Source organism: Hetaerina americana, unplaced genomic scaffold, assembly GCF_022747635.1.
Source record: "Hetaerina americana unplaced genomic scaffold, ioHetAmer1.1.p SCAF_1, whole genome shotgun sequence".
Taxonomy (NCBI): domain Eukaryota; kingdom Metazoa; phylum Arthropoda; class Insecta; order Odonata; family Calopterygidae; genus Hetaerina; species Hetaerina americana.
The window spans coordinates 74,065,827-74,090,856 of record NW_027286069.1 but is presented as its reverse complement, the minus strand read 5'-3'; the positions used below and the strand labels follow the sequence as shown (position 1 = coordinate 74,090,856).

General features: G+C 33.8%; 1 protein-coding gene across 1 annotated transcript in view; it reads right to left on the bottom strand.

Annotated features, from left to right (window-relative positions):
• Window positions 1-19,874: 19,874 nt before the first annotated feature.
• Window positions 19,875-25,030, bottom strand: part of Gga (ADP-ribosylation factor-binding protein Gga) — a 31,853-nt gene continuing 26,697 nt past the window's right edge. The window contains exon 13 of the mRNA XM_071591485.1: window positions 19,875-22,857. Within this exon, the coding sequence (XP_071447586.1) occupies window positions 22,762-22,857 (96 nt within the window). The 3' untranslated portion in view covers window positions 19,875-22,761. The remainder of the gene's footprint in view (window positions 22,858-25,030) is intronic.

Below are 25,030 nucleotides of genomic sequence, written 5' to 3'. Positions count from 1 at the left end.
CTGAACAACCAAGTAATCACCTTACCCCCTCTCCATCAACTTACTAATGATCCTTAGTACCTCCTTAGCTACGAGCGGAATCAAACTTGTTGTTCTATAGTTCTTACAATTGCCTTTCTCTTCTTTGAAATGGGAACTATCACTACTCCAACGAAATCTTCCGGCCAAATTCCTCCCTCATGAATGTTAACAATTGGCCCATTAAAACTCTTGTCTTAATTTTTCCAAACCTTTTCGCAGTTATAACATAGTACAATGAGATATTATCTATCCCTACGGTCTTATTTCCTTGCAATTCCCTTACTCTTTCTATCTTGCAATCAAATATGCCTGGACCTAGAGTATTCCCATCTAGATCATATTATCTATGGCTTAACTTGCGAGCCTTACATATTGCCATATTGATCCTCTATATACACGTATTCTTTCCATCTCTCATGAAACTTAAGTGGTTTGATTGATAATTTCCCGCCGTATCTTGTCTTGCGCACGGCCTTTCTCTTCCTACTTCTTGATAGTTCTTTCTCCTTTCAGTACGGGGCATTATATTCTCCTTTCCCTTGTACACTCTCACATTTTCGCACTATTTTTCCATTTCGTTTACTTCACTCCATTAATTCCTCTTCTAAGTTTATTATTTATTTTTTCGTACTTCCTTCTTCCTACTTCTGCGTTCCATTGCCTTCTCTCGTCTATCTTCTAAATATATTGTCAATAGTCCATGGTTTCCTTGTCCTTTTCCTATTTACTGTTCCCATAGTGTTGTACGCATGCGGCTTTGGATATTTCTTTTCATGATAGGTTCCCATCTTTCATCTATTGTACCCGCCTCTCTGCCCTCAATCATAATTTTTTCTACTGCCGCTCGGTAATCCCACCTTTTTTGTTCCGGCTAAAACTTTTAAATTCCATTTCCTCATCCGCCTCTCATGTTTTATCCACTTGGATATAACATTATACTTCATTAGCACTAAATTAAGATGTGAATCCGCATTGCGAATTAATCTCACTGTTCCCTAGATTTGTGCCCAACCATAATATACCCCGACATTTCTCTGAGCCCTAGGGCAATTTCCACGTATATATACGGCTACTGTATTGTTTAAACTACGTTTTAGATATGATTAAACCCTGTCCTCCACATAACTCTACTGTCTCCCCGCGGTCATTCCTTGTTCTTAAATCGTAGTCCCCTACCTCACTACCATATCTTCCTTCGCCTGCAGTCGCATTCCAATCCCCTATAACTATCAAATGTTTCCCTCCAGCAACACCTACGATTATGTCCGCTAACTGATCGTATACCCTATCCACCTCTTCCCCCTTATTATACTCAATGTTCCTTTCTATTATCGATCTCATTGGCATGTACAGTTTAACAATGACCATGTTCGTCGATTCCGCTTTTACTTCTACTGTTAATATTCTATCCATTGTTAACTCTATGTTAACTACTCTTATTTTTATTTTAAATTAATGCCATCCCTGTCTCACTCTTTTCCCCTCCGCTGTATGATATATTACTCTATAACTACCCCTCCAGTAATCCGCGCTACCCTTCCATCTCACCTCAAACAACTCTAAATTATCCAGAAATATAATATATAAGTTCTTATCATTTATTTATTATTGTTTTCAATTGAAAATGGGAATATTATGAATGAATACCCGTCCGCCTACCCACCCTAGGTAACAAAATACCAGCTATACCAGGTAGAGCAAGGAAAAAACAATCAAGTTTACATGGTAGTTTCAGTACCAAAAAAGAAGAGAGATAACAACTTTTGATTTAGGGAACCATTCTATGAAAAGGTACTGGAAACTTATACCAAATAAAATTTGATCGTACTTAGCTAAATCATGGTTCTGATGAAATGAGTCCTATATCACGAATTTTTCAATACTTAAGTATTATTCGCCATCGCAGAATCAATATGCACATTCTTGTGAGACTATGCGACTGCTGCCTTTTTCCATTTCGCTGAGTAAGAATTCTTGTACATTTTGCTCGAAGTATAATGCCCAATATCATAATATCTTCTCCTGAAATCTCTACCTTTCGAACATGTCGAAATTGGGTTCGTTTTACCAGTCGATAGCCAAGAGCAGCGAATGCGTGTGCGCCCCTCGCCATTTTTTTATTTTATTGCTTACTAGCACCTATGCAGATTAAAAAATGAAGCCGAAAATGTTCTCGACCCCTGAAAAATTTTTTTTCAACCCTCATATTCATTCGCTTTCCTTATCCACCCGGACTAAGTCTGAAACGCCAGCACCTTTCACCCAAAATTGCTATCGAAGAGTGCTGGGAAATCTGATAACGGGGCAATAAAGACAGTTCAACAATATCGATATATGCGTGTACAGCATACGCATGTATCGATACATTTTTCGCGAGTTAATCGCTTAAACGTCTAAGGTTTTGTGATTACAGAAAAGTGAGTCGCAAAGAGCAACACTTATGATTTTATAAACGTGTTTCGCGGGAACTGCAAAGGCATTTTACCTTTACAGGCATGCAAATGCGTAGCCCATCAGTTCAAGATATCGCATCTGGGTTATTTCCCATTTCTTACTGAGGTTGCCATTGCATTCAATGTCACAATTACGCTCCTATTTCAACCTGATATCACAGATTCAATGCCCATGGGCGTTAATGCAGCAAGGTTTCATGTTTTTAAATTCACCCAAATATACTTCTGCAGCAACTTGTAAAATGAAAGAATAATATGCGTAATCAGACTAATGTGGATCTCCTGGTGGGGGTGTTTGGAGGAGAACATTAGCCTAGGTTGATATAGGATGAATCTATGGTAGATATATGAAATTTGAGAGACTAAGGATGGGCGGGAAGATATAAATTACGATGACAGAGAGCAGCAAGCTGTCTGGGGTTGGATATCGAAAGAATCAACGAAATAAAAGGGGGCTGGAGTTGATGACTTCAGTGGCGATGACTGCAGAATGATACCTTCAGGAAATAGCCTAAACTTTTAGGAGTTAGCACATCTAATGTTGAAGAAAAAAAGGATGAAGAAAGAGAACTGCCGTCGGCAATATAAACAGAAGATATTGATGACCAAGTCGGAAGAGAACCTATGGGCACAGTGGTAGGGAGATCCACAAACAGCCTCAGAGGAGCTACGGAAATATTTGAAGAACTCTCCGGGAAAGTAAAAGTAAAGGCAAATCTAACCATAATCTACGACTGGCGAGCAGTGGTTGGATGAGACGAAGATGGAAGCAAAGAAGAGGAAAGATGGAATGGTAATTCGAACTGGGGTAGCAAAATACCCACGAGAAATACTATAACACCTCTTCAATTAAATAGTAGCATAATATCGTATAAAACACTCCGCTCGAGCAATGTACGCATGGGAGATACAATCAAATACCAAACAGACTACATCCTTTTCACATAAAGGCACAAGAACCAAGTAAAGAAGTATTCACGTGGAGTAATAGTGACCGAAACAAATATTACAGAGAATCGTCATAGATTAAGGAAGTTAATAGAGTAATAATAAAGAATGTGCCAATCGATGACAAACCAAGAGAGAGTGAGGGAGATTAAACTGAAAAGGATAGAATGGCCTGAACAAGGCAATTCTTGAATAACCCCTTAGTAAGACCGCGGACAATAGCGAAAACTACAACAAAATGAATAAACTGATTAAATAAAAAAATACAAAAATACCAAAGACCATAGAATAACTGAAAAACTGCAACGAAGCTACAAAGAAGCGTATAAAGAAGGGAAAACATCGAAACAGCACAGAGGCAGTGGAAGAAAAGAAAATGAAAATGCAAGACACAGAAATTAGATCAGCGGATGGGGAAAAGATGGAAGGAATCCTTCGAAGAATCGTATCGAGAACTGAATCCTCTGTTAGATTTCTTCAATAAAGGAGAGAGTAAGGTGCACGAAAACGTTCAAACCTTCTGGTACACAAACTCCTTTCCATCCTTTCGCTAAAGAAGGTGGCTGCGCTATCTAAAATTTCAAATAAACCTGTTGGTGCGAATTTATTTTGTGTTTGTCATTGTGTTCACGTCTTCACCACCCAAAGTTTGTACATGGTAGCTTTGTGAACCTTTTCACGGACATAACTATCAGACGTGAATTCGACAGAGGAGTGAAAGGAAAAAAAAGACATACGAAGAAAAAAAGGTGCCCAGATTAAACAAAATCAACGGAGAAACAAAAAAGAGCCCGAAAGAAAAACCTTAGGACATTCAATGACTGCAACGAAACAAATACTGTCGCAGGAATTCTACGAGAGCATAATGATCTCGAGAGATGCGACGAACATCGATCCTCGATTCTGGTGTTCCTTGGCGTTACAACCACATATGGACCCGAAAGATGGAGCACTTTTGGCAAATCAATTGAAATTCAGGAGAAAGAAAAGAGAGAAGCCAAATACGGATACTTTGAGATAAAATCATGCATTTCAACATGTTGTATCTACTGCCAATGTATGGCATGTCTCGACTTGAAGGCCTCATAGTGCTCCAAACTTTATAAAAACTTGAAGGGTATTACAAAGAGCAAACCTAGAAAATTGCTACACTATGAATGAAAAATTAATCTTGAAAAATGTAGGTTGTATAAACAGAGCAGTCAGTGATACAAAAACTTGGCAGACATTTTCAACTTATGCAAAGTTTAAAAAATAAGGATAAGGAATGCGAATGAAACGAAACTTCCTCCCTCGCCGGTGACATGGCAGCAATATCAGACTCGAGAAGAACTACAATCATCCTAGAATGCATTTCAACACGTACTCTAAGGATAAAATATGAAAATCAATAGTAAAATCCTAGTCCAGGTAAGAGCATTGTAGAGAGGAGGGAGATAAGAGCGAATGTCATGTATCACTCATCTATGCAGGAAGTGTCATAAAAATGAAGGACGTTCAAGAGGAATCTAACCAGCAACTGCTATTCCCAACCCAGGGCCGCAACTAGGAAGCGACTCGGTGCAAACATAGATTCTAGCCTAGTCCCAAGTAAAAATTGTCTACTGTAGAAAAAAAGTATAGAAAAATATTGTTTTTATATGGGTTTCTTCTAACAGAAACATCATTCGTTTCAACACTTCTCACCCATTGTTAACCCATTGAATCCTAGGAGATATTTATCGTAACCTGAACTACGAATTCACCAACAATACCTGTATTAATAAAATCAATTGATCTACGATACCATTTGAACGTATTCCTGCATGCATGTGGAATGGCATACGAATTATTTTTAGAACTAAATACGCGTCGTATTCCACACGCTGTACTTTCCTCTTAATTTGGGCGTCAAGGTGTTTGTTTCAAAATGAGTTATTCTGGTATATCATAATAAGAAACTGAAATCAATCAGACAGGATGCAGTAGGTCTGATTACTCATTTATCGGAAGCGCAGCGTCATTCGGGGGGAGGATGCTCTGGGGAATTTCACACTGGAGCGCGCTACCCGGCAAGAGGGCAAGTATTCTGTACTTGTATCACTGGCGATATAACTTTTCCTTTCACGTTTCATACCAGGGTGCAAACAGGTAAGATATCAAAGATCTGTAATACATCAGTAAATTTTACGACCGGTGATACAACTCACCCATCACCGGCATTCTGATTCTATGAAGGTGTTGATCTTCTCGAGAGAATATGCCTTCTAGCAGGTAGTTTCTATCATCACTCCTTGATGTGGCATCGATTATTTCAATTACTTGAACAACTGTTAACGCGTAAAGATTTGTTACACACCTACGTAAAATATTGCCGTTATTTTCGTCTATTGTAATTCCTATGCCTCTTTCAATTACATGTTAGGCGCAAGACGGAAGGAGAAATCGAGGCGACGGAAAAATCCCTTTAACTTGTCAAGAGGATGACATTAACTCTTAAATAATGAAACGTACCTCTGACCGTGGTTGGAGCCTGCAATACAGAAAATACGAGCCAAAGGTCAAACTCCCTCTTTACCTGCGACTTCTTAATTTCCACTTTCTTTGGAAATGGCACTGAATAATTCGTATGGTGGTGTGTTAGTTCCTCCTAGTTTTCACACGTAGAAACATTTTACACCCCGATTCATATTTATTTATAACTACCTTAATTATTGCTTGCAGAATATGCACAATTCTGTTAATTTTCGTGACAACGTAGGTATTGTTTTGACAAAAAAGTCAAAACAATGCGTATGTAGTTAATGTAAACATACATGCTCCAGATACCACTAAACACGTAAGGAGTTGAGTAGCTCCAGTCTCCTTTCGCAGGCGGAGTTCTCAATTATGTGAAACGTTAATTTGTCACGGATTGATTATATCGGTAATATTAGTCAGGTGGATCATTCATGAATTTCTTAGAAAATCCAGTAATGGCGCTCGTAGTATCGGAAAAGTTTGATTTTAGTAAGCCTGATCGCTCACTAGATTGCTTTAACAGTTTCAGTTATTTCCATCACGCGGTTTCATTTCTATGTATAGTCGATTGAAGCAACAAAATTTTGATTATTTAGAAATATGAAAACAATGAGTTTTGTGCGGTGATTAAATACTTCTATTCTAAAGTCCGAAAGAGATCAAAGCCAAGTTGGATCAAGTTCATGGCACATCTGCTGCCGTGTTTGAGACTGTTTACAATTGGGTTAATGAGTTTAAACATAGCCGTACATCCACAAATAATTAGAATCGTTCGGAACACCCGGAGTAATTGACTTCCTCCGAAATAATTGGCAAAACCCATGATATGATTTTAAATGATCAATTAATCAAATTTTGTATCATGTTTGCGAAATAGCTTATGCGACAGTCATAGCCAAAGGTAGAGTGTTTACAATTTTGCATGAAATATTAGGTGTGGAGGAAATCTCGGCAAGATGCATGCCACGTGGGCTTTCGGTGGAGAATAAACGCAATCGTGCGGTCGATTCTGAGGCTGGTTCGTGGTTTTTCCGTCGCAATCCAGAAAAGTTTCTGCGTCGATACTTACCTGTGGATGAAACATGGATACAGTAATACACTCCAGAGATAAAAGAACAGTCGAAATAGTGGATTTCTGCAGGCGATCTGTCCCCGAAGAAGGGGAAGACGGTGAAATCGGCCGACAAGGTGATGGCCATGGTTTTTTAGGATGCACGCGGAATCATCTACATCGGATACTAGCAAAAAGGGCAAACGATACACGGAGCGCATTATTAGTCTGCATTGCACCGGTTGAGCGATGAAATCAAGGAAAAACGTTCTCATTTGACAAAGAAAAATATTTCTCCCAACAAGACAATACACGAGTGCAAACCTGTGCGGTTCCGATGGCAAAAATTATGTAACTAAAGTTTGACTAATCACAACATCCTCCGTAATCACCAGATTTGGTCCTCGGTGACTTGATTATGGAAAAAAGGCTCGCCGGAAAACGATTCGCGGCGAAAGAGGGCATCGCCAACACAGATGTCTATTTTGAGGACGTTCCAAAACCCTACTTTTTAAATTATTTAAAAAATTTGGAGAAACGCTGGGAGTCATACCCAGCGAAAAGATTTTTGAAAAAATTTTTAAAAAATACCAAAATAATTTGAATATTTTTACCCAAGAACTAATAGAGCCACTCACATACATAGTAGGGGAGGCGACCAACATCTAAGATCATCAAACTGATATCGTTGTCCATGGGGTGCCAAAGCAGGGATCGGGATACCTCTGAATACAATCTACCAGGTTTCGAACCCTTCATTTGGAAAGCCACCTGACTAACCTGTAGCACCTGAATTAATAAACAGAAGTCTGAGAATACTAATGCACTGAGACCTCAGTCTTCAAGCAGGATTGTGAGCGTGGAGAATAGACATTTAAACCTTGATAATAAATTATGTCTCTAGAAAATTAAAAATAATTCATTAACTATATTTTGGAAGTAACGAGGCAGGTCAAGAAAAGAACTCTCTCCTGCCTAGTGTTTGACCTTTGTGAAATGCTTAAGAGAGTAGACTATGGGATCCCAGTTAGTAAGTTTTGCAATATGCATGGTTTGGCATGAACCATAATATTATTCTTTGTTAACTCCTGTTAACTCCTTAACTGTTAACTCCATATTAGAAGCATACAAGGAATAACCGGTAAATACAATACAAAATAAATTACCCAAGCTTGCAATCTACTCTGGAGCAAGTTACTAAGAGCGATATCTTACCTGTACCACAACCTCTAACACAGTCGATAAGTATGTGAAGATTCAGAAAATTAAGTTATCAAAATTAAGAGTACTCAGATGATTCTACTTTAGGAGTAAATGTTAGTGCCTTCCTCTAAATCTCCTCTTCCTTGATTAACTCAATGAGTGACCAAACTTGTTCATACAACGAAATGGTTCCAAAAGCAAGCTTGACCTCAGGGTTCTAGAAAAAGGTTGGAATTTACTTCAGCATTACACCGACAGGTATTTCTTTCTTAATCATTGAGACTAACTTCGAGATTTCCACTAAGAGGGAAATGATTTAGATTATTGCAACAATATCTGCACCACAATGAACAAACTTAATAATTATGATAAATCTCAGTAGACTGATGATGACTCTCCTAAAACTAATTTTACAGCTGCCCTTTTGGATATTGGAACATAATTCCTTCCAAGGCATTAACTGATGCAATTAACATGAAGGAGATGCATGAACATATGAAAATATTTCTAGAAAATAATTAGCAAGACAAGTATGACAGGACCATGGACAAGTTGGGTCTTAAAAGACCTTGCGTTGTTAATAGGTTTTCAGATCAACTTCACCAAATTTTGCCTTAAGTTCAGGTAATGGGTAAAAATGTATCAGTTTCATCATTTGAAGTTAATATTCTTCATATAATGATGCTGCAATCAAGGAATGACTTTTTAGGTCAGACTTTTCAACAGCATTATTTAAAGAAATGGATATGGTGGATATTGCTATTTTGAATAGATATACTACATTACATGGGCGAAACAAGGCTTTATCAGCTGTTATATTTCCACACAATTTGGTGTAAAAAAATCTTGAGTAGAGTTAAAATGTTAGATCTAAATGATCAGATGAAGTTTAAATGACATTTCAAACAAAGGCAACAAAAATTATTTTTCATGGCCAAAAACTATTCTTGACAGATTCAGGAAATTTTAATATTTCTATTTATTTCAACAATTTTTTTTATGGTAATCATGAGAATGTTTGTTGATAAAACCTTTCAAATCATGTATGTTTAAGATGTGCATGCATTACTCAATTCACAAGACCAGCAAAAAAAATGGCACTCAAATAGGATGCAGCTTTATGAAGATCTCTGGTATCCAGGGGAATCACTTACTGGATTACATTAATAGCATTTTGGAAAAAAGAACCTAGTGTATTTTTAGATTCTATGATATCTCAAGGACCTTGGCTATTAAAAATATTTCTACTTCCCCTGGATGCTCATACATCTATTTATGCCTTTAAAGAAGGTAATTGGCATATATGATAACAAGAATACATCAATTGCTTCTCAACATTTTACAAAAACACAAAAATTTGTTTCAAAGAGTAAATGAGATTACGTAGATGGGTTTTGGTGGCTAATGATGGTGAAGTAGAGGAAAACTATGAGCTGGATAAGGGTACAGCTGAGGGTTACAAAAAATGGGTCATGATAGTTCACTGGAGAGTCCCTTGAGAAGAGGAGCCAGTAGATCCAGCTGGATACTGATGGTACTTTTACAGTGTTCAAGCAATGCAGGAAAGTATAAAATCCAAAGAAAGATGAAGTCCAGACACACTGAAAGTTCCACCAACATCTAGCTGGTTCTGCAAATGCTAACTTTTAAACTTTAATAATTTTAACTTTAAACGATGTAACAATATATTCTTGAAAATTTGAATAAACCATTTCTAAACTTTAATAAATTTTAACTTAAACAACAGAAAAATTTATTCTTGAAAAACTGAATAAAACAGAGATTTGCCTTTTTGTTATTTTTTCGCTTACGAATCAATAAAATTAACTCAATTTTTTGGTCCACTCAACTTAGTAACAATGAGCTTCCAATGAAGTAGACAAGTCTAGTTTTTTTGCGATAGCATATAGTCAACTATATAAATAAGAATTTCAGACTAGATGTCAGAATTGTGCATGATATGGAACAAGAATCTAGCTTCCTGGGAGCTTACACTTTTTTTTCACCTTAATGAATAAATAAAGTCAAGCTTAAAAATACAAAAATCAAACAAATATATGGTCAAAATAAAAACCGTCAAAGAAAAACAACTCATGACTGATATTTTTAATAATCTTTCAGGCAACTCATTATTAGGAATGCCAATTTTTCAGCCAGCTCAACTCATAAGGGCACTGATAATTCTATCAAGGATTTCAAAAATTCACCTACATACCAGTATCTTAATTCCAGGGTTTTCCAAGTTATCCTTTGAATTTACAGATTTTTTGTTTTTCTCATGTTAAATGAGGCAGCTTCATTGCTCCTTCCATCACTGAAGCCCAACCAATCAGGGGTGATACATTTTTATTTAAGAAAGATAGTGGTGGCAGGTGAATTACTCAGTTATCCTCTACCTCTACATATAGAACTTCAGTTAAGTTCCATAAATGTGGGGGGCCCATTACAGCTGAAACATAACTAAAATACATTAAAAAGGACCTATAATTCCCCTTCCATATTTTTACAACAGCAAACAAGGTATATAGTATATATTTAAGTTAATGTATCAAAATTTAAAAGTTCAATTCTATGTATTGCACAATTTAGTTCTCCAAATTCATAACATCAATCATCACACTTAAACCTTGGTACTGGAAACATCTTTTCTATAAGGGTTCTAGTACTCACTTTTGGCCAAGAGTTACTATAGTTCTATTATTTCCTAAGGTTATTACTGACCCACGAATAACATATGTGCGTGTGATTCCAGATAGGCAAACAACTGGACAATGAAAGGCAATAAAGGTACTTCACATGCATGCATGAGCTCACACAAAGAAAACCAAAAGAGTATTTCTGAGTCATAAAAAAATTGAACAAGTTTGATAACCATAAAATTCATTCAAAAAAATTATGGTACAGACATCTACACAGTCTTACCAACAGCATTGTAAACCAAATTGTAAATAAGTATGAAGGTATTTACACAATATGTTTAATATAATGCCAACAATGACAATGTAACACACATTGGTGCATTTCCATAAGTCCTCAAAATTAAGGCAGATAACAAGTTTCATCAAAAAGAGCATTTTCTACCGTCTATATTATGCTCATTTATTACACAAAATATATGTATGAATACCTACCCTAAATAATAGACAAATTTACATTATACATATTCAATTTGGTACAATTGCAACACAATTCAGACGGAAATGGCTTGAAAACTTGCTTTAAAAAATCTCTTTTTAAAATGTGAAATGTGTTGGATACACATTAACTATGATTTGCCAAACTAAATATTACATTATTTACGCAAAAATCAAATGAATATATAATTATTTTCGAAAGACAAAAACTTGCATACTTTATTTTTCATTGAAATAATAAGACAATAGAGTTGTCATTGCTTCACTAATTCCAAAATTATAATAGCTAATAGCAACATTTGTCATAACTATTAGAAAAAAAATTCATTATTTGACAAAAAAAGAGCATGAAAATTGCTGTTATAATAAATATATGAAATGAAGACTATATTTGCTGGTTACAGAAGTTATTTTTCACCTTAAATTCAAAGCTATTTCCCCCAATTCTCATTAGATAGCTTCACATATGGGTACTTGTAGTTTGTGCATTGCATTATGCAAATAAAATCTCAATGCAGACACTAAATTCAAAGTATTCAATACTTCTTTTCTTGAAACATTTTTACCAGGCATGACAGAAAATAACTTCCCATCAGGCCGAATTTGTGTAAATAAAATTAATTCTTAAACTAATATATGGATTTAGATTAGAATGTACACATTAGAAATCAATATTATAAATTATAGCATTGATTCATCAAGTATAAATATGAAAGAGATCACAATTGCAGCTTTGCACAGCCTTGCGCTTGCTGTAGTAACAACTTGACTTAATCCTCATGCACAAAATGATAAAAACAAAAAAAATCAAGGTGTTATTTACATGACACAATTTTTGCAAGATTTAAAATCACAGTGTGTTGATATATCCATAATCATATTCCCCTATAGCAACAGAATTTATCACATTATTTATTTCCATTGCACTTATTCATCAAAATACATTTGTGGACTAAATCAATTCAATAGTTATTTTCCTAATATTGTATACTCTGTCACATACCTAATGCAAGGAAGTCTGCATAGATACATAATGGCATACACATAATCTAACATTTATAGTTATAACGAAACATAAGCAATACAGGAATCTAACTCACCAATACAAAAAGCTACAGTTTTAATGTCACTATGCTTTCCACAAATGCGTTCATCAGGAAAAGTTTTATTGTTTCTCTAGGAAAAACACTTAAAATAATAATGACAGCATAAAATATGAAGAATTGTATAAAAGTGACTATAAGACTGAAGCTCTCCAATAGCACAGCAGTGAGAAAATAAAGGATATTTTTTGTTAAACTTTGGACTTGCATATAAAATCATCACATTCAATTATTATCTAACAACTAAATAGGGCAGGTCACTTTATGAGTATTACCTATTCCCCAAAGAAAATATAAATCACCGATATTTTCAAAACTAAGTACATGAAAGTATTAGGTAACACTATTCACAGAGTCAAGACTAAAAAGTAAATTACATGGTGTGTAATCAGCTGGTAATTGCCACATCCGAACAACATGGCACAAAATTCAAATATGATATCCACATCAAATTAGCCTACAGATCCAAAGTACTTAGGAAGTGCCTTGCATGTACGGTGTGCGTCTAAGATGAGCACCATCTGCCATCATGGGTGCATCTCCCTTGAGAAGTCGAGATACAACAAGGTAATGTCAATTGAACAGATTAGCCTGACTTATTTTCTAATTCTGTTGGGGCAACTAGTGACTGATGAGTGGGTAAAAAGGGATTAGGGAGATTCTTACCCATTCCCCACAAAGAAATGCTTAATCAATCCAAAGAACTACATCCTTAATGGTTGCCTAAAAGCTGGAATGTAGATATAAAAATGGATAATTTCCCTAAGTTACACATTGAGTAACTATAAATAATTAAACAAGTCTCCTTAAATTTTGTTGAACACCTGACTCATTAAACTAACCTGGCAAATTAAGGCAACATTTGGATGTTACCCTTCTTTATGTATAAGTTGACAATCAAGTTTTGACTTCAGGATCTAGGAAAGGTCAACAACTTTAAAATGGCTTAGTTAAAATAAAAATATACAATACAAATTCTATCTATAGACACAAAAACTTTACAAAATAATATCCCACAAAATTGCAAAATGAAGCCAAGAGTGTTAGGTACTTATTTTGGTCAAGGAAAGAGAAAAACAACCAAAATTCAACAAAAACAATTTTGGAAATATCTTGCATTACAGAATTTCAAATATAATTTTCCGTGAGATAGTTGCTGGGGAAAACCACAAGGGCACATATTTATGATACAATGGGTATGGAGAAAGACCAATTGCACATACCAACCACACATGCATATCAGAAGTGGGGGTATGCATGCATGCAAAACAATTTCTCATGGTTCATGAAGGAATCAGTTAGTACCTTACCAGCTATCGCTGTCTATTTATCTATTGTATTAAATGCAGTTCAAGCCCAATTAAATTAACAGCAGAAAGCCCAAACATTGCAAGGGACCACTGACAATTGCAAAGAATGTGCATCCAACCCAAAATCGCTTTGTGAATGTAATTAGAAAAGTATCCTAATATCGATTTTAATCAGCTATTATCAGTCCATATTTCTGGAATGCTCCTCATATTAAAAAATTAATTATCAAGTAATTTACACTTCATATATGTACTATCAAGAGAAAGATCAACAAAAATAACCCCTATTATCTTATTCTAAATTAAAGAAACAACTAAAATAGGTCTGCATAGGAGTCAGATGAGGGCCCCTGTGTCTGATTATCTCAATGCTTTTGACATACATCAAGGATTAGTTTCACCTTTTGTTGTATTATCATAGCCATATTAATATTATTAACTAATACAAATCTAACTGTAAAAATTACAGAAAATGCCTTAGACCATGCTTCACAAATTTAAAAAAAAATTAATTAACAATTATTCACATCAAGGTAAAACCAGCAAATTTTGGACCTCAAAATAATTTTTTAGGTTTAAAAAAGCATGTAATATTTAAGGAGGTTGTTTACGATCAAGTAAAATGAAAGATGATGCATATAAAGCCTACACATGAGCATAAACCACTATCATAAATGAAACCTGCCACAGCTCCAAAATTGTTTCATAACACTTTCACCTTAATGAAAAAAATGTGCACTAAATACATCTCTTGTAATAACATTTAATTGATTTATGATGCTAATATAAATGCAAATATTTTCTAGAACAGTTCCACTGAGTTCTTCCAAAAAATTCAAGAAGACTCTGGCTGTCCTTGGACAATAATGAAAAAGGCTCTGACAGGGATGAATGACAATTAAATATTTCCAACATCAAAGTGTATGCAATACGCAATTTTCACAGCCAATTTAGATAGAACAAATAAGATCACTTACTGCAGCAGCCACCAACCCTTTTGAGTCTCACAGATCACTAAACACACTTTTGAATCCTTTAGATTATTTAAATGAATTATTTTGAAAAGGTACAAACATGTATGAAATGATGGTAATAAAAGCATCATTTCATTAGGATGATATTGGTCATTATGTATGTTTAACTGTAACAAAATTATAAGGTGATATTTTTTACTGCTTGTATGAAATTTCTCCAAGACCACCAAATTTTCTCACGGACCAATGGATGATCACTCAATTAGTAGATGGAATGTTTGTAAAAGAGTTCCAATGTCAATATAAATATTTATCATGCCTTGAAGCTATTCATGGTTATTAGCCAACACTAGAAAAAAGTAGTCAAATTACTCCAAAACAATATAATGCAACAAAAATATGAAAATTTTACGACAATGAAGTAAAGCAATAGCTAAAACAAAGTACTCCTGGAAAAAGTAGGATTCTTGCATGAATTAGCAGTTTAGAAGAACTAAAAGGATATGACAGTTTCAACAATTACTTAGCAGTGATAATGAGGGAGACACATTTACATTGCAAAAAAGCACCAAATTGATGAAAAAAAACAACAACATGATCATCATCAGAATTTGATCATCCTTATTAGGATTTAAGAAAGAGACAAGCAATCCCTTTTGGATAAAATGGCAAAATTGGGGTTAATGATAACTCACAAATACAATGAAAGCAATACATTAGGTTGTTTATGTTATTCTTAACCAAGAAAAATGAGTTATTTTTATGGTTACAGATTATAATCATAATAGTTCATTTTACTAATAGACATGTGATATTAAACAGGTGTTGAACTAACAAGAATCTTATCCAGAATTTTCATTAGCATGTCCTATTCAGAGAATAAAAAGAAAAAAATAATCAATGTTGTAGCCCAAGCAGTTAACTAGTTATAATTTTAATTTGAGTTTTAATTTTTAATATACTTTTCATACACATTATGGTGAATGGCAATGAGAATAATTCAATTTTTTTAAATGTCTTTGGTCATACACCACTTAAGCCAAGTACTTGAGAACTGATTCTCTTCCTGGCAGAGAAATTATGTTACCGAAATTTAGACTTCACAATTTCTCCTAAACCTGAAATTAATATATTTCTAATGCAATGCTCCTATTTCTTGAATAGATGTAACTGATTTTGTCTCAGTAATTTATTAGTGTATGTATAGATCTTTCATTAATTCTTCACCTTGAATGAAGTCATATCTTCTGGGTTTTATTTAAAGTCATTCGATTTTATATTTTCTATTAAGTCTTCAGAGTGAGAAATGATGGAGAGTGTTGATATAATTTAACACAAAGAGCTTTGGGATATTTTCACAAACTTCCCTCACACCTGACTTTGACAATTATGCTGTCAAAGACAAAACTTTCATGCAATGACAAGATGTCATGAAATAAGGAATAAAATGGATTGTGAATACAGTGACTACGGAATAACTTGGCAAGGAGACAGAAATCGTGAGTAACTTAACTTCAGAAAATGATAAATTAATATTACACAAATGCTGATTGATTTATCTTACACAAGTGGGTCACTTGAATGGATTCATTGATGCTTTTAATAATTGACAATACATAATCACACATCCCCTTTCCCACTTTTCCAATGTATATCAGAAAAAGTTGTAATTGAGCTATGCATGAGCACTACACTTGGCATTCGAATTGAAAAACCTCCAAATTCACCTTAGTGGCAGCTGATTGATATTATTTCTTGACATATTTTGTGACTCAATTTGTAAAAAGAATATTAATTTAATAAAATTAAGCATGATAAAGGTTATTCATATTATTCTGTGAATTGATGTGAGCAACTTCAACAGATTGTAATGCATAAAAACTGTCACATGGTGGCTAAGGTGAATTCTATTGATCTGTCCAGGGTGAACATACCTTTGAAAATAACATCCATGCATATTAAGAAGATGATGTGGAGCAACAAGAGTTTGATCAAGGTACAAGTGTCAAAACCCAAATTCAAACAATCTTCCAATTTTTCTAGATAAGCAACTTTTTAATTTAATCAAATTAAATTTCAAAGGAAATGTTTGATATGGGAATTTTATGCTCAAGCAGCATAGAGTGCACTTCTCAATATGTGTAATGCATCATTTGCTGTAGTATCTATTATGCATACAAATTTATTTTTCCCCACAAATTAAAGCGCCCAAAAACTAAAACAGCCACTGCATTTGCAAAAGAATGTCGAAACAAATCAAAAGTGCATGTTTGCCCTCCTTAATGATTATTCATGTCCCTCAGTTTTGTGGAATCACATCTATAAATAGTTACTACAATTTTAAACTCATAAAACATTTTATAATTGCATTAGTCTCAAAATGATCACACCTATTAGAGTATTGATGAAGTTTTCTCGGGCAAAGACCCGAGAAAACTTTATCAAGCAGATACGCCGGGAAAGCACCAAATCTTACCTATTAGAGTATGTTTAAGAGTTGCATTTGATTCGCTCTGACAGCATGGTGAAAAGGCATTATTTATTGTATTAAGGAAAGGCTTAAGGAATTCAATGAAATCCTACACATGGTTTTAAGATTTTAATTGAATCCCTAATGAAATTTTCACATCTTGAATCAGGTGATCAATGTGAATCAAATCTTGGATGATGTGCAGGTTATATTTTCTCAGCATCTGAGCAAAAACAACATATAGTAATGGTGGACCATAGTTACCTCTATGTTCATTCACTTTCAACAAAAATCAGTTAAAATTCAGAGGGGGGGGCACAATCATAAGGGGGCCCCTAATTCAAATCCCAATTCCTCAAGTATTACACTTTTACCTACACATTGTTTGTGCATAATAGAACACATGTATGCAACCTCTACAATGAATGCCGGAAAAATGATTTGTGTCATTAAAACCCACAAACAATTAGTCTTCCATGATAAAGCTCCAATTTATTCAATGATACCAAGTGACATATGGCCATAAAACACAGCATACAGTCACCATGCAGGTACTTCATCCGAACAACATTATTATGGATTCGGTATCTATAGTAAGCCCACCTTCAATTCTGCTCATTATCAAGATAAATGATAAAGGAAGAAAAAAATTTAATTTGTGATGCTTTAGCCAATGCGATTACATTGAAGACCAAGTAGTTCACTGTGCACACGACAGAGTCTGCAGCCAATTTTGCAGTTGATAATGCAACATTACTTATTAAACAACACTAATGCAACATTATAAATAAAATAGTACTTTAAATTGAAATCACAAGTTACTTTTGTATGCACTTAAAATGTAAATATGCATTGAAGGAATAAAACAACTACTAATGAATTTAAAATATTATAAAAATTATATAAATGAATTTGAATTCACATCAAACAGTTAACAAATGAGAATATAAATTCACAGATTGAAATACAACGTAAAAATGGAGGATTCTGATTAGAGATTCACTAAACAAAGTTATTTGAACAATTCTTAATTTATGTATTTTGTTTCTTGCACTATCAGATGATATTTGGAGGGTATGAAGAAGAAGACTGATGATAAAAATGGTAATGCATACCTATAACACTATCCTTCAAGTACAAGAGAAGAGACACATCATTTGGACAAGAATAAAATGCCACCATGAAACTGTCTGCGAGTCTGACCATAAAATGGATTTCAGTTTATTTCCCCACCCTCCATGCATCAAAATATTTCCATCCCTAATAATCCCCATTTATCATCACTTGCTCTCAGATTTGAAAAACTTTTGTAAATACTAGGATAGCAAAATCTAAGATAGTTCTTCCACTGCTGTGTTGGAACACAAAATTTACCCTCTCACTCTCCAAAATACCAGCTCATTCATACTTTCAAAGGTATAACACAGATTATTCCTAAACACAGGAAAGTTTTGATATTATCACAATCAAATAATATGAAAGATTTCTCAATCCACCATCTATCCTACAATAATTTCCTCATATGATGCCTGAATGTATCTTCCTAAACTGCTCACCTCTTCCCCTGAATACTTGAGCCTACTCTCTCAAAATATATTCACTCTTACTCTTCCATTTCACCCCCTCCTTCTCACTGTTTTCCCTGAAGGAGTTTCTTAAACCGAAGTAACATTGAAAATACTCAAAGCAACAAAGTATCTCCACTTGCAAGATTGAAGAATTAAAGATGGACATTAGCTGACAATTTCTCATATATTTATTCATTATATATAAGTGGATGAGCTCAGTGCATTTGTACACTTAAAACTGGTAAAAGTTTTTCATGCCAGCAATATTTTCTTGTTAAAATGTTCTAAGGACCAGTTGTTCGCTAACACAGGATAAATATAACAATCAAGTCCTACACCATTGATGAGAGATCATTCCATACGGTTAGTGGATATCGTTGCACACTGACTATTTACCAGGTAAATTTTAAATAGCACTTCAGAAGACCATGCTGAACCAGGCTTAACTACATGATTAAAATATATTATATGTCATTAATTAAAATATTAATAGTCAATATATATGCTTCTAGACTATGAATTAATAAGTTAAACAATCATCACAAAATAATTATTTACTTAACTATGGTTAAAAAGACTCTCGCCAGGAAGAATCGTTATAGCCATTGTACTAACTGAATACAGCCTGAAAATAACCTAGAGAATGTATCTTGGATTTAAATTCACATAAGTCATAATCACAAAAATTTCAGATTTCTTCTTCAAAATATTTCACTTTTGCGGGTGTTGTAACTAAGTTTTCTGACTTCCATAATTTTGTCGGACCAATTTAAAGATTCCTTCACTTTTCCTAAATTTCCTGGTTGAAAACAATTGGCCTATCAAACGGCTGGACTAATGATGATTTTTGACCCATGATGCAGCAAATTGAGAAATACAAGCACAGTATACGGAAAAAAATGACTAATGTATCCACTTTAAAATAAATCACCTATGCAACTTGTTTTTGAAAGTTTGACCACAGTGGGCATTTGAAATTGGTTCATCACAGAAAACCAATTTAAATAATTTTTAAGAGGGTGAACTCAATACAAAAAATAAAATTATTTAGAATTGAACAGAACTCAACATAAAAAAATTACCACACATTTTTGTGGTATTTCAACCCTTAATACTAGGGTAATAAAATGCTTCAGGAACTTTTAATATCGCATGAAGCTTTTATTGCACAATGGAGAGTATTCTTTTGGCTAGTCAGAAGGTACTACTTTGTTTTGCTAGTCTATTAAAATTCACAGGACAAAGTATAGCATATATGCAAAAAACATTTGTCAGAAAAAATATTACAAAATATATTTGGAGAATTAGTAACAAACAATTGATAAAGTGCAGGTTAAAATCCAGGAGTATTTATAATTTCCATAATTAGCAGAGTTTTAATGCTTACATTCCCAGACCCAAAATTTAATACTGATAATATTTTATATTCTGTACATAAACCTAAAACATATACATAATATTCTCAACTTTTAATAAAAGAATTTTTTAGATATGCAAATAAAATAATATGCATAAGTCAATTATTATTTTTTTTTACTCCAAAGATACGGAAAATACTATAATGTAGAAGGTAAATCACCATAAATTACCATATTTCACAGCATATAAGATGAACCTTTTTTTTTCAAAATTATGGTTAAAAAAATTACCCACATCCTATATGTGAAAGTTGAACACCATGAGTTAACGTTCAATAATGAATGTTATTTTTACCCCAAATGGTCAATAACAATTACTTACGCTTCATTAGTTTTAGATTTTATACAGTAAACTCTTGATTATCTGTGCTAATTGATGCACAATGACGCATGGATAAGCAAAATGCACAGAAAATATGGCCATGATATGAACAAATACATAAAGAGACTCTTTTTTCATTCCTTGTGATTAATTTGCATATTTTAGCGATGTACAAGAACACTACAAAAAAGATGGGACTGGTCTTTCTACGCGCGAACTGCTTGACAGAACACAATAAAAGAGGTGTTTCCTTCTAGTGGCATTGTGAGAAGTAGAACATTGCCTTACTCGTGGCTTCATCTCAACTTTTCTCCTCACAACAGCAATTCTTGTCTCAGCTTGCACACACTTGTGCAAATTCTTGTAAAATACATTCTTTTCTTTAATTTTTTAATCATTTTTATAAGGGTGGAATTATAGTTTACAGGACTATCATAAACTGTACAGCAGAATATATTTTCCTCAGCAAGCTTAACCAATCTCGTAGTCATGAAAAAAACAAATGACTGGCAAAGCATGAATTTCAAAATAGGATTGTTGACACAGATTCATATTTGTTATATGATACCAATAAAATATTGGAGTGTAAGTAGTCAATGACTTAATTGTTGCATAGTAAAACTATGTATTTATTCACCTCAATGGAGGATATGGAATTCTCAGGGGAATGAATGAATAATGAATGCAAGGGAAATGATAATGATAGGGTACTATCGATACGTTTGACAAATCAACAGAACAAATAGCTCAAAAATGTTTCAATTAAAACATTAAATACCATTAGAAACCTTTCATTCTTTAAAATTAAAAACTTTTACCAAATCCCAGGTATTCCAAACTTGTATTTTGTCAAAAAAGACAACTATTTTCATAACTAATGGTACGATCACGATGTGACATGATTATGCAGTTTCATTAACCTTTCAAGGTGCTGGGAAGAGCGGGTCATGAATGATATCCAAAATGGGTAATTCACACACAGACAATCAAGAGTTTACTGCATTTATTTATACATACCTGTCATTTGCATTATTCAACAGAAGAATGTTGTAGTTGGGATTGTTATCATTGAGCTCATGGCTATTATGTGACATGAATATTATGTCGTTCACTTCTGCGATGTGGAAAAAGTTGGGAGCCTTTAAAGCCTAGTCGATTGTATTTTATCACAACTGATTATACCAGAGCAGCATGTGCTCCTCTTACTGAGATTACCATATATTTGGCTTTTCTGAAACTTTAAAACTAAAAGTAACTATAAATCAAGTTGGTGGGGTGTCGCACTTTCACTGAGACTGTTTTAACTTTTTCCCTGGGTGAGCCCCATAAGAGTATGTCTTATATGCCATCAAATACAGTAAGCAATTTTGATGACTTTCAAATAAAATTATACCCATTTAAACAATAATTTTGGTGTCAAAAATTAAAAAAATTTGAACTCCTCATCCAATTCCCATTCAATAAATAAGATTTTTAATTTTTGAACCTGAACTTTTTAAACACTTAATCCTAATAAGGAATATAAATTGGAAGAATCGCAGCCATAATAATGGTCAAACAGAACAAATGGTTAATTTTCAGTCTAAGGCTTTATAAATCCAAGAACACAAGACCTGTAAAAGGCATGGATGTCAACAAGCAGTATTGGACGACTAGGATAATGCTATGCAATATACATTTTATAGCAGACTAGTAACATAAAATGAGATTAATAACAACCAAGAACACAAGGGGCCCCATCAAAACCAATTTTCACATCATAAAACAATAACCTTAAAACATTCTAAAGCAAACAAAATAAGCAGGTGAAATAAAACAATGAATTTGTTCTTTGCAAGAGTGACACTAAAACTTCTTCACCTTGAGTAAATCATAGCACAAAAAGGAAAATACTATGAAGTGAAACAAATATTTTGACCATGACTCAAGGAAACCACAGAGTGATGCACCCTCTTTAAAGTCTGGTTGATTCATAACACTTATTTCTTCATTAAGCATGAGGTAGCCATGAGGATGCTTGGAGGATAAAGCAATCATTACTAACAAGTGCTACAACTCAAGGAAGCTTTTCAGAGACCAGTGATTACCAATCAATACTCAAAGAAGCAAAAACATATGTGAGGAAGACAATATTCATAGAAATAATTTCTTGGGAAATATAAGAAGATAAAGACTAATGTGGTGAAACAGCCCCACAGTGAATATCACCCCAAGAAGACAAATATGATAGATAGTTTGTGGTGGAAACAGTTCTCATGGTCAAGGAATACATGACTAAGTCCATGTCTCATGACAAAGGAAGCCTCTCAACTTCTCCCATCTCTGTAGCAGTCTCCTCATCTTCAGTTACATAGCTAAGCACCCACTTCAGGCATATAGGTTCCTGTGAACAATCATAAGTGGCAGGAACTCATATACATTACACAAAGGACTTAAATAAAGGGCATCCCAATGAAAACAAGGGTATAAATGGTAGTTCCCCATGTATGTAACATTAAAAATAATTTAAAAGTTAATTTGTAACAAATTTAAATAAAAAAGTGTATTCATAAATACACTGTTTCAAAATTGATCAAATAAACAGTGAATATTTTGATTTTGTTTCACCTTTGGAAATAAACCAGTACATGTAACTGGAAAATTTTTGCAATGTTGTGATCAAATTAAACATTATTTCAACAATGCAAGAGTTGCCTTTAAATATTTCTCCCATATTTATGACAGAAAGTTGTAGGAATGGAATGTTTCTCAATCCATTGGACATGAACTTGAAAATGTCCGAAAAATATCAGCCACAGTAAAAATATAGATATCTCCTTTAGCAAAGATGAATAATTATGGTAAAATTATGACCAACTAAATAGGCAAGATTAGGAAATACATTTGCACAATTAACAAAGAGTCAAATGAAATACTTCCATCCCGTGCATGAGCTAAATAAACATGAGACAATAAACTTTTTCAGTATAGACTATTTTACAACTTAGAGAAATTTAATGTTATAAAATCAAAACAATGGAAACCAATAGATTCGCATCTAAAATAGTGATAGTGATAATACCAGAGGTAAACAGAAGATGCGAAGATATGTTAAATGATCACATCGCTGAAGCTCAAGAAAATCAATATTACATAAGGGCAGTTGTAAATGATATAGGGATAACCCCAGATTTGACCAGCTATGAACTCTCATTTGACTCCCCCCCCCCCCTACTCCCCCCAAGAAGCAATAGGGTAGAGTTCTGGCCTGGCAAACCAGAGGTTAAATGTTTGATTCCCACATTGGCATGTTTTCCTCCATCAAGAGCTTGGGTGCTAGTAATTATCTTCAATGTTACGTTAAGGGTTGAGGTGGAAAAAGTGACTACTGAGTCTCAATCTTGCCCGATTAAAAATTTATGATATAAATAAATTATTTTAAGAGATATTCTTCGGTACAAGTTCATACTTAAGAAGTAAATAATGTTTTTATGTATTTAATACATTTTCTTGATACTCAATGCTAATACATACCTTTAAGAAATCACAACACTTAATTCTCATTGATTCTTCCATTTCAATAATTGTTAGTAGGAAGCATTGTTCCCACTGATGAAGAAAAACAATCATCTCCAGAGCATATGACTGGACTACTAATTTTGTTTGATGCAAAACATTAATCGAACAAGTACCTATGTTTAAGTCAGGTCATTATTACTGAATGTTTAATGTATTCAATTCGACTTTCACCCATGTATTATCCTTTTCCACTTCACTTAAATTGTTATCATTTTGTATCTACAGAACTAATGACCTCAGGATAGTCAATCATTTCCCTATACAAAACTTGGATTTATCCCAATGACCAAGGTTCGGCACCCATAGTAAAATACACATAAACATTAGATAGCGAAACACATGCAGTGAAGCCTAGAATTAAAGGTTTCAAAATTTACATCATTCTCAAATGTAGGTATTTCTTTCACTTCTGACAGCTCTCTATAAAAATCAATTAAATTAAAATCTCAAGATTTTTTTTTCAAAAATGTTCCCAGGTTTTGTTAAAAAATATTTGATCAGAGTAAGTTTTGTTATTTTGATATTAGGTATATTTTATAATTGAAATTGAAAAAGCTCGTGAAACGTTACGAAAAGTACTTAGAAGTGAATGTAAATTATATAGAAAAGTAAAGTGGGTTTATAAGAAACTAAAACTTGCAATAAAATCCTTTTCTGATAAATATATTTTTTTATGACTAAACAGCCCTTACCTTTCCAATATGCCTCATTCACATATGCCATAGTTGGTGACAGACGTCAGTTAAATTTTATTACATCAGAATATTGATTAAATATTATTCAAAATGATTGAAATAAAATAAAAATGCTGATAATTAACAGAAGTTGGATATCCCATGAACTTAGCAATTCTAAACCCATTTCTCTCATTTTCAGTTGACAAAAGCTATTGCACAAAGAAACTATCCCTCCCTGAACTTCACAAAACATAAATAAATAAGCAAAAAATATTTTTGCAACAAAAGAAAATAATTATGTATTCGCATCAATAAATGTTA